General features: G+C 39.8%; 1 protein-coding gene across 1 annotated transcript in view; it reads left to right on the top strand.

The window, feature by feature from the left end:
* The window catches only part of LOC145313421 (putative receptor-type tyrosine-protein phosphatase mosPTP-1), a 45,178-nt gene that overhangs the window by 12,399 nt on the left and 20,629 nt on the right, over positions 1 to 12,150 (top strand). Inside the window, exons 4-5 of the mRNA XM_080152823.1 lie at positions 1,862 to 1,952; positions 6,266 to 6,336. Of these exons, the coding sequence (XP_080008949.1) occupies positions 1,862 to 1,952; positions 6,266 to 6,336 (162 nt within the window). The remainder of the gene's footprint in view (positions 1 to 1,861; positions 1,953 to 6,265; positions 6,337 to 12,150) is intronic.

The raw sequence follows: 12,150 nt of genomic DNA, 5'->3' as shown, positions 1-12,150 counted from the left end.
CCATCCCGGGATATAACTGAAACTTCTTTTAGAGGAGAAGTCAATCAGTTTACAAAAAAATCTTAAGATCTTAAGCTTCAGATAAAAAGACTTACTACTTTATATATTAGGATGTGAGTATAATCATCTAAATTTAGAGCAGTTTTAAATTTTCAAAACATTTGTATCTAAATACGTTTTAAAACATTCTTTCTAAGATAAAAAAAAACTTGATATTTATGTGTGCTTGATGAAAATACTCCCTAAGGTTGACTGGACTTAGTGCAATGTGCATAAAAATAGAAAAAAAAAGTTTGGGATTACCAATCAAAAACTTTTCTAAGAACATTCAGTTTAAAGCAGGGATATGGGAATATGACATTGCAGATAATTTTTTTTTCCCCCGTAATTATAATTAAATGGAATTCTGTCATACAATACAAATGACTTATGATAGGCCAATACACAGACTAAATTACCAACAACAGGGCAGTATACATTTTTCTTTACCAATAGTAGGCCAGTATGACGTCATTTTTATAGGCACTATAAAAAGCTTCCATAAGAGAAATTCATAATCCGTTTACTTGTCCTTGCATCCTTGAATTCTATTGAAGAAAGTTTTTGGACCATTATTTTAAAAACTGCAGTTACATTATGGAGAAAGAACAAGAATGATAGCTTTCTAAAAATGACAACATTTGCATTCTTTATTGTTTTCTTATTCGTTCGCTTTACATTTTTTGGAGACTTTTATTGAATTTTAATTGATTGATTCATTCAGTTGAGTGTCCAAACGCTTCAATCACTAATTTTAATCAATGGAAGGGGTAATTTTGAGTGATATCATTGGATATGTACATTGATTTATTGACCATTGTCTTTTCCCTTTAGATCCCAAGTTAATTTTGTAAATTAGATGACCTGAAATTAAAACCATACATTAATGTATCATCAAATGCTTTTATTAAGTCTAACGTCCAATATTTGCCTGTATATTACAAGATTATGTTTTGAGCTGATAAAAAATAATTTTAATAACTGTTTCGTATTAATAATTTTAATGCATAGTTTTCTTAGCTGAGAATTATACTATGTTACTTATAAATGTGAGCTGTATGTTTTCTTAAGTGCTTTTTTACATTACATAATTTAGGATTTTCTCCAGAATTTAAATTTGTTATCTTAATTTGATTTAAGACTAGACGAGGTTACTTCTTCTTAGTATATATAACTAAGAACGTATATAATCTTATTAGCGAAGCTACTCTGTTAAGGTTTCCAAGTAGATCTAGTTCTTTTTTTACTGTTATTGATGTTTGTCTGTATGTCTGTAAACCACTCTATGGTTTAAACAGTCATTTTGTTACTTTGTTTCTTGTTGTTTAAAATTCAAATATTTTTTTTGAAAAGCTTCGCTCCTATGCAATGTTCCAGCTGTAACTAGCAATGTATACAGAAAATGAATTAGTTTCAACTTTAAGTAAACTAGAATGTAGGATGTTTTATTTCGTATGCATACTTATTTTAATATAAACTCATACATAAAAAAGAATAGCTATTTTATATTTAAGCATTATTTAAAAGATTCAAACATCCATTTGTAGCAATGAACAGAAATAAAAACAAGGTTTGATACATAAAACATAAAAAGATCCCTTCCTTTAGATAGTAATTTATAAAGACGTAAGATTTGTCTTTCTTTAGCTTAGGATTCCGATAACTTCCCAACCGTTTGTATTCTCCATTTTAGGTAAGCTTCCAATTTGTCCTGTGATGGTTTTAGGGTATTTCTTCCCTTCCCTACCCCTTCAAATAAAGAATAAAGATGTCCTAAATGCTAGTGGCGCAACCTCTAGTCTTAATAAATACTTTTTTTCAGATATCTGGGATCAACCGTTGGAATAGAAGATTTGACCCTGAAGGATTATATTTTCCTCCATGATGTCATGGTTAAGGCTATACAGTGCAAGGTGAGAATTAATGATAAACAAATTGTACAAAATAAAGCAGTAAGGATTATTGTTTGAACATTTAGGTGACTACTGAATCGTTTTAGTTTTCCATGTTAGGAAATCCATGAGTGGTTTTAGGCTATTCTATTTCAAGTATTGTATTGTTTGTGGCTATTAATTTTCGAATTCAGATCCCCTAGATGCCAAGAGTGTAGCCACTAGTAAATTACAAAGCAATATTAGATTCAATATGATTCAAGAAAGTTGTCGTCGCTAGACCATTTATAATCCCTGTGTGTGTCAAAGTAATGTATAACTTTTTTCTCTTTTGATAACATTTAATGATTTATTTTCGTTAGTTAGTTCAGTAAAGTACACACATTCGACAAATGCTATAATAATACAATGGGCTTAAAAGTCCTTATTTGTTCTCCATTGTCTCTCATTTGTCACAAAAGAGGACTATCCACGAACCAAGAGCAAGGGATTCTAAGCATCTTCCAGCATTGAACCATAGTATTTTTTTAGTGAATATACTAGGTTTATGTTTAATATTTGCTTTATCGACTAAAAAGTTAGGTTTCACCATGGTTTTATATGGAAAAAAACTTCGAAATGTAAAGCAATTTTTAAAGCAAAATCATCAAATGCTTTGTTGAGTTCAAAGGACAAAATAAAATAACACTGCAGAAAAGCATCAAATGTTGTAAATTGCAAAAGTACATTAATTAAACTGTTTACAAGTTACCCACCCTTTTTCTAAATATACATTTTTAATCACAATAATTTATTTTGTGTCAAAACATGTTTGAAATCATCAAAACATTCGATGATATTGCACCAAACAATGCTTAACATTTCAAAGTTTTTTTCATATAAAACCATGGTGAAACCTAACTTTTTAGTCGATAAAGCAAATATTAAACATAAACCTAGTATATTTACTAAAAAAATACTATGGGTCAATGCTGGAAGATGCATAGAATCATTTGCTCTTGTTCTTGGATAGTCCTCTTTAAAGGTTTTCAACGCCTTTATTAAACCAAATATACTTCCATGAATGTATTCATTTTGTTAAGACACTACTTAATCAATTGAAATAATAATAATATTTTCATTCTGGACGTCATGTATGATCTAATGATATTCTGATTCATAATTAAAAATGATTAATATTTAATTTTATTTTTGTGAACAAAAAATGATAATTTGACGTAAATTGTGACAACTTTCAACTCTTAATAAGAAAGTGATTTAGATTACATCCTATTCATTAGAAGCTGCTTTATGATAGTTATTTACCGTATATAAGTACTAGCGGCTTCGCCCCTAGCCTCTAGGGGCTTTGCCCCAAGAGGTAATTAAAAAAAAATTAAAAGTAAGTACTACTGGTGCTGCCATTAGTTTTATGTGAACTAACTTCCCCATAAACAAAAAAAATGTTTTTTTTTTGTTTTTTGGGGGGTTGGGGGTGTCCCCCCCCCCTCAAGAAAATAGCTTTAAACCCCCACAGGACCATTGGGTATAATCCCTGAAGAGCAGAGCCCAAACGGTTCAGCGGTTACTGAGATCTTAAGCTTCAGACGGACAGACAGACAGACAGACGGACAGACAGACATCGTACTACTTTTTAGATGACTGTGAAATAAATCTACAGGCGTTATCTTTATTTAAACATTATATTTAAAGATTATTAAAAAAAAAGGTTTAAATCTATATTTCAATTTTCCCTTGCTTATGTTTTTTTCTCAAATGAATTATGTCAGCTTTATTTTGCTGTGCTACTTTTTTATAAACTAGAAGGAAAAAAAGCTTTCTTGAGATAAAATATGCCTCTATAATTTTCTTAGTTATGTTCAAGGGCCAAAAAGGCATGAGAATTATTTATTACAAGTATTTAATGTAGGAGAGCCATAATTTTACTCTTTTTCCTTCTGTGTTTTTTTTCTTTGACAAACAAAAATACTTTGATTCTTTTCTTCATGATATACTTTATAAATTATATTTTATTCTTTTAATCATATGCTGATGTGAACTATAATTTAAATTATTAGTTTTGATTTTTACTTGATGTATAATCCTATAATATAAAGTAGTAAGGGGTTTTTATCTGAGGCTTAAGATCTCCGAATGGATTTTACTTTTCAGAAAAGCTTTATAATGCCAGTGTCTGGTTTTAAACTATTTCCCTGACCTCCCACACGCACACCCCTAGGTGCTAAGGACGAAGAAACTGCTTTATTAATAGAGAATACAACCAAAGCGACAATTATTGAGCTTCGCTTCTTTTGAAGTTATTCATCCTGTTTGATTATTACCTACTAGCGGCTTCACCCCTAGCATCTAGAGGATCCGTATTTAAAGGAAAAGGGATGGGTAGAATTAAAGACCTTCACCTAACTTAAACTAAAGACTAAAGTATACAAAAAAACAGCCAGGGTAGGCTTCCCTAAAATTATTTATTCAAATCTTAAGCTACAGACAAAAAAAAAACCTTACTACTTTATATACGTGGATATAAATGATGTCAGATGGAGGAAGAAAGTGTAAACCCTATAAATACAATAAATAAGATATAATCACGGGAAATAATAAATTACATATATATGTTATTTCTACCTGTGTTAGATTTTGGTGAGGTCTTTGATAATTTATTGTAAACTTAAGCGGTTTTTCTGATATTCTTATATTCTATAATAGACATACTGGCCTACCATTGGTCAATTAAAATGTATACTTTCCTGCCATTGGTAATTTAGTCTGTGTGTCGGCCTATCATTGGTCATTTGTATTTTATGACGTCATTTTTATAGGCACTATAAACAACTTTCTATTTAATTACATGTAAATTGACAATTTAAAATATATCAGTGAATTGCGAATTTTATCCTATAAAATAAAGTAATTATAGTATTAGATAAATTTTAAAATGTCACTTAATAGAATTTCCGCTTAAATTAACATAAATTAATTCAAATTCATCACCAAAAGAAACCCATATTTCTACCATATAGATATATATCTGTAGACTATAAAGGGGTAATCATTGCCGTCATCTTACATCTAAAAACTATTATTTTTACAGTAATTACATAAAAAAAAACAGAAAAAAATACTTTTTTCTCGCTTTCTATCTTCTTCCTATTGGGCAATCAAAAAATGAGACAATGGTTTTATGGTTTTATTTATGATTTGTTAGACAATGATATTCTGTAATTGTAATATTAAAGATCATATTTGACCAGCCGTGATTGTTAGCAAAATAATTTTTTTAAAAACCATAACCCATCATTATATGTACAATAATGAATTTATCTAATTTTACCTATCTATCTATATAATCTATCTATCTATCTATCTATCTATCTATCTGTCTGTCTGTCTGTCTATCTATCTATCTATCTATCTATCTATCTATCTATCTATCTATCTATCTATCTATCTATCTATCTATCTATCTATCTATCTATCTATCTATCTATCTATCTATCTATCTATCTATCTATCTATCTATCTATCTATCTATCTATCTATCTATCTGTCTGTCTATCTATCTATCTATCTGTCTGTCTGTCTGTCTATCTATCTATCTATCTATCTATCTATCTATCTATCTATCTATCTATCTATCTATCTATCTATCTATCTATCTATCTATCTATCTATCTATCTATCTATCTATCTATCTATCTATCTATCTATCTATCTGTCTGTCTATCTATCTGTCTGTCTATCTATCTATCTATCTATCTATCTATATAACTATCTATCTATCTATCTATCTATCTATCTATCTATCTATCTATCTATCTATCTATCTATCTATCTATCTATCTATCTATCTATCTATCTATCTATCTATCTATCTATCTATCTATCTATCTATCTATCTATCTATCTATCTATCTATCTGTCTGTCTATCTATCTGTCTGTCTATCTATCTATCTATCTATCTATCTATATAACTATCTATCTATCTATCTATCTATCTATCTATCTATCTATCTATCTATCTATCTATCTATCTATCTATCTATCTATCTATCTATCTATCTATCTATCTATCTATCTATCTATCTATCTATCTATCCATCTATCTATCTATCTATCCATCTATCTATCTATCTATCTATTTATCTATCTATCTATATATCTATCTATCTATCTATCTATCTATCTATCTATCTATCTATCTATCTATCTATCTATCTATCTATCTATCTATCTATCTATCTATCTATCTATCTATCTATCTATCTATCTATCTATCTATCTATCTATCTATCTATCTATCTATCTATCTATCTATCTATCTATCTATCTATTGTAGGGAAGTAATATATCAGTATCAGTGCTCCCTGGAACCACCTTCAGCCAAATATTTATTGATAAACAATTCAGGGAAGCGTGTAAACAATGATTAGGAATCTTGCGCAGGGATTCAAGGATATGACAATGGATTTTGAATTAATCACACCCCATTTTTTACATTCAATAACTTACAATTTGTCAAAAATTGAAGTAAAAATTTATTATTTATCTATCATTTTCTTTTGATCTCCTTCGAAGTCGTGTGTTATATGCCCCCTTTTTTTTTTTTTATCCAAGATCATTTGTACAATAGAGTTATTTAGACAAATACAATACAGAAAATACAAAAAAAAATACAGAAAATGAGCTTAATCATTGCTTTCATTTCATCACCATAAAACTGCACAACAAAAAAAGAACCTTTTTTGAAAGTCTTAACAATGCAATGTTTACAGGTTCTAGTTAAAAATTACCATAAGGACTGTTTCATTCTTTTAATAAAGCGCTTGGATTTTTTTAATGCGTCTAATGTGACCTGTATGCTGTGTAAAGCTTTGTCTAATATAACCAATGCAAGACCTACAATACAACAATTAAACATAACAGGGAGGATGCTATTCATAGCAGTAGAACAATGTCAAACATCTATTCTGGATATATTATGTACTATGATTTGTTTGCTATTGCTTTAATATAACCTGGTTCATTTAATTTTTTTTGCTTTTAGGCCCTAAATGTTTTGCTGCGTTTCTCAAAATTTAGAAGATGATTAAAGTTTCTCCACAGATTATGATGTCATACGATAAAATAACCAATGAGAGACCAGCATAAATTTTACCATTGGTCATTACAGTGTGTACTGGACTCTCATTGGCTATTCTATCGTATGACGTCATAATCTGTGGAGAGACTTTTATCATCTTCCAAAATCTATCCTAAAAACTAAGATATTTTTTTAAGTATCGTTATAGCCAACATACAAAGAGATGAAAATGAGCTTCAAAGAACTAAAGAACTAAAATTGTAGAGTATCTACACTGCAAGTAAAACAGTGCATGCTAACCAAAACAGATACATATATCTTTTTTCTTCTTATTTTTACTTTCTACATAAGTACACACAAACAAATAGTACATTCTTGCTAATCATTAATTAGAATCGAAAATCTTATACTACAAATATTTATTGTTTAAAGCATGTTTTGCATGATAAATTAATTCATAATTCTCAAGTATGTGTGGTATCCGCCTTGGTTAAATGGCACACACCCGAGTTCAAATGACTACGGCAGTGCGAACAGACGTGGACACATATATTATAGAGAAGCTACGCTTCTCTAGCAATCACTAAATGATAAACAGAGTCTATTCAGGTGTTACTTTATTCAGGGTCTAAGGTTTACTAAAGTTATATACAACAAATAATAAATACACAGATTGGAATAAATAATCCTAAAGCAGAATCAATATAAATACATATACAATAATCAGATTGGGCAATAATGATCCCCCATCCCTGGAAAGGGTGGGGGAACCAAACAATACAGCTTAACCATAATAAGGCTTTCAAAATCTATCATTAATTTTAAAGCATAGGGAGGGGTCAGGCTGACCCCTTCCCCAGTACTCTGGGGAGGGCCCTCGGCCCTTCTCCGAACCAAGGTCAGGGTTGCCATAGAACATGGCTCACGGTTGCCGAATACCACAAGTCTCCCCTCGGAAGGCTGGGAGGGGGTTTCCCTGCCAGACTTCCGACAGTGGTTGAGGCCTTCGGCCCGCTCATTAGGGGCTATTATGTACAAGAGATAATGATTCAATGGAATCCTAGTGGTGATTTTCAGAGCTGATGGGCCCCCAACGTGGGGTAGAAGGTAGAGGCTGGCTTTTGTTGGGCACGTAGCTCGGCGCCAGCGGGTGTCAGGTTGGCATGGGGCGCAGCCGCTGCTGGACCGGTCAGCAACGGGGCATTCTGGTTGGCGTTGGCAGCGGCTGGGGCACTGGCTACCAGTTTGACTGTCTGGGCGACAGCCTGGCCTCCCGAGGGGCCGCGGGGCTTTCCAGAGTGCGGCCCAGGCTTGCCTAGGCGGTCAATTCCACTATCGGCTGATTTCATGGATACCATTTCCTCGGCTGCTTCCCGGCCAATAGGAATGGCATCCCAGTCCATTGAAAAGTCCCGGGACTTGGCATGGGTGAGCCTGGCCCTGGCCAAGGCCTTATGATACAAGGTTGGGTGATACAGGAATACTTGTGACATCGCGTTCAGGGCGGCCCGTACACCTCCTTGTGCAGCTGCCAGGGAGATGATGGTTAAGTCTCCCAGCAGCTTGAGGATCAACAGCAACAGACACAGTATGGCTGCGCCATCTCCCCACTGAACCCAGCCCAGACATCCAGGGTTTCCTCCCCTTCCTCCGCCAGTCGGTCAATATTGTAGGACACTATCCCATGGTCTCTGGTGGCTGAACAGCTGCCTTGCTGGACGCATGAGCCATACGACAGGCCGGTCAGCATGGCGGCCTTATAAGCCGGGAACGCTAGTAGCTGCTGCCAGTCATTCAGCTCGGCCTGGGAATACAATCCTCCCGAGCTAAAGTCATCCAAGGGCTCGGTCAGCAGCTGCTTGGGTGTATCCAGCGGGGGCGGCCTCTTCTTAGGTGCAGGAGTTAGCTCTATCCACCCTTCCTCGGCGTGTACAGTTAGGGGGTAGGTGGAGGAGCAGGGAATCTTGGTGGTGTGACCGCTATACACCTTTGTCACGGCATCTACAAATCCTGTGGGCTCCACCGGCACCTTGTCCCAACATTCATTGCTCTCCCTTACCACGTACTTATTACGTTGGCAGGTAAGCTGGAGCAATACATCTCCCCTCAAAATAGAGAACGTGCTCCCCTGGACACGCACCGGATGGGCCAGGTCTAGCTGCTGGAGCTTCCAGCAATTGGCCGCTACTTCTTCTGCTGCTGCGCTTCTCATTCGAGTTTCCAGGGTAAATCCGATGTAACCCGCGTGTATCTGGGCCTGGAGGGGGATATCCATGTCCCTGGCCGATACTCTGGGCAACGCTGCCGCGGCCGGGTCGGCTGCCACGAACAATGCTGGGTGGTTGGTGGCATGGGCCTCAAAGTCGCAGTTCACTATCGAGGTGGGGGTAGTCATGTTGATAAAGAATTGTGCCTGATGGTCAACCAGGAACGCATCCATCACCAGGCTGGGCTGGAGGCTGCGGATCAGCCTCAAGGGGCAATCTCTCCCCAGGTGGTCCCACACATATGTGGCCTCTCCAGTGACACAGGACAGCTCGGACTGAGGACACTCTAGGGTCAGGTGGTCGGACTGGGACTCCACCCGTCCGTTCTCAACCACGTAGGTCTCTTCCTTGACCAGCAGCCGTCGCTCCTGGAGCACTAACTCATTTCGGTACAGCTGGCCTTCAAAATGGACGTCCTCTCCTTCACAACCCACCCCCTCGGGGCTGTTGACCAATGCGCCTACCATATCAAGGGTAAAGAACAGGGGGTGGTTCAGCTGGAACGTCAATGGCTTGGTCTTGCCTGGCAGGGTGTAGACTCGGCTCCAGGCCAGGTCCCGGCACGTTTCTGGGTCAATCTTGGTTGGCCGCATGAGGGTGGGGACCGAGGTCACCTTCAGGTGGCCCCAGACTCCACACCTAAATGTCCACTGGGACACTGTGAGTTGACAGCTATATCCCGTGGTCTCCCGAAACCTTAACTTGCTGCAGGACATGTACCTCATGGCCCAAGGGCACCTCCTGGTGTAGCGGCTCCTTGCTACACATCTGCTCTTTGTTGAAGGCGGTGACATGGGTGGGGTTGGCACAGTCCCACCCTACTAAGACATAGCTAGTTGTAGGCCACACAGCTGCTAGCAATAGGCCCCACAGAACCATCCACCAATGGGAGAATCTGCCAGACAGCCACTGTCCTTGCGCGCGCATCTGGGGATTCTCGGCTCTGGCCACAACTGCTTCCTGGGGCTGGACACTGCTGGACTGCTCCTGGCTAGATATAAATTTCCATTGAGTGTTATCTTTAGACGCCCGGGGCGTCCCGATACCCTCCCCAATGACGGACTGACAGGTGACTGGCGCCTGTCTGGGCGTCGGCTCCCCTAGCCCCAAGGTGGCCCTTCCCTCGTCCATGGCATGCCCAGTGGCATGGGGCTGTAGTGCGTGTGGCACAGGCTCGCCCTGTATTACATCCCTCTCTTGCCCTAGGAACTCAGGTGCATGTGGCACAGGCAAGTCCTGATAACCCCAAATCTCAATCTCCCCAGCCTCTGGTGCGGGAGGCACAGGCAAGGCTGGAGGGTTACAATATTTTGGATACAATGCATTTGTCAATTTTAACTTATCTTGGCTCAGTTGAGGGTGGTAGACAGCTGGACTCTCTCTGCTGGCTGGGGGCTCTAGATGAGGGACAGCTGGACTCTCCCTGCTGGCTGGGGGCTCTGGATGATGGATAGCTGGACTCTCCCTGCTGGCTGGGGGCGCTGGCTGACTGGGGGTGACGGATGTCACCCCTCCCTCTTGGGCTGCAGGCTCGTTCCGGGGTCCAGGTCTCTCGGTGGCGGCGACGGTTGTCGCCCCAGGCACCAGCGTCGGGGCGCTGGATAGCACCCCCCAGTCTTCCCAGGTGGCGACGCCGGATGGCGCCCCATACATCGACTCAGACTCGCTGGCTAGCGCCTCTCGCCTCTCCCGCTCGGCGGCCGCCAGGGCCTCCCCGTACATCGTCTCGGTGGCGCTGGGTAGCGCCCTTCCGCTCTTGCTGGGGGTGACAGGGGTTACCTCCTCCTTCGGGGGACTCGGCGTTATCCTCTTAGAAATTTTTTTTTCAATTTTTTTCAATTTCGTACCCCCCCCCCCCCCCCCCCCGACTACCGACGAACAACTATTTTAGGTTAGGTTAGGGTTTAGGCTAGGGAGCCGAGCGCTGCGGCTAGGCAGGCAAGGGGGCCGAGCGCTGCTGCTAGGCAGGCTAGGGAGCCGAGCGCTGCAGCCAGAGTTCATAGTTCGCTGTCGGGGGGGGGGGGGGGTACTCAAATTTTCAATATTGAAAAAAAAATTTCTAAGAGGATAATACCGGGGACTCGATCTGGCAGGCCCCATCATGTTGAGGCTGAATGGTAGAGGCCGCAGGACTTCTGGCTCCGCAATGTTGGTTGGCTGCACAAACTCCGGTCCCAAGTGGTTGAGGCTGAAGCCCAGGCCAACCCGGTTGGGTTCAGCCGCTCCTCCCAGCACGTTGATCCTGGCTGGGATAGTCCCAAACTGCGGCATTCCTTCTGAGTGGCCCACAGCGCTGGGGGCGGCTGCTTGCTGGAGTGTTGCTGGGGGCGCGCTCCCTTCCATGTTGGCTACCTGGCTGGGCTTCCCTGAGTGAGCGCCCTTGCCAGCTACACGTCTCCTGCCGGCTACCTGGTCCCAGTCAGCCTTGCACTCAACTGCCGTATGGCCTGCGTAATGGCAACGTTCACATTTGGCAGGACGGTCACGGCGTGGCTGCGTGCGTCGCTCTTCTAGGCTGACCTCCATAGGCGTAGGACAATCTCTGATCCGGTGGCCCTTCCCATGGCAGCGGTAGCAGCGGCCTGGAATCTTGGAGGCGTCGTCTGGTGCAACCTTCCCCATCTGGTGGAGACCCGGAGCCAAGGCGCCAATCGCGGTTAAGTTCATCGATGAGTAACTCCAGGTCTTCGTGGCTGTAGGCCTCCCTGTACAGCACACACTTGGTGGATATGTAGGCTTGTATGGGCTCCGTCGAGTGTTGCCTGTAGTCCCTGAAGGCTTGCTTCAGGGTATGGGACTCATAGGCTGGACGAAATAACATTTCACACTCGGCCTTGACTTGTTCGTAGGTCAAGGCTTGGCCTGCCTCTCCAA

This window comes from Acartia tonsa, chromosome 3 (assembly GCF_053477335.1).
Source record: "Acartia tonsa isolate MP-2025a chromosome 3, ASM5347733v1, whole genome shotgun sequence".
Classification (NCBI taxonomy): Eukaryota; Metazoa; Arthropoda; class Copepoda; order Calanoida; family Acartiidae; genus Acartia; species Acartia tonsa.
The sequence above is the reverse complement of the archived record's forward strand: the minus strand, read 5'-3'. Positions and strand labels throughout refer to the sequence as shown.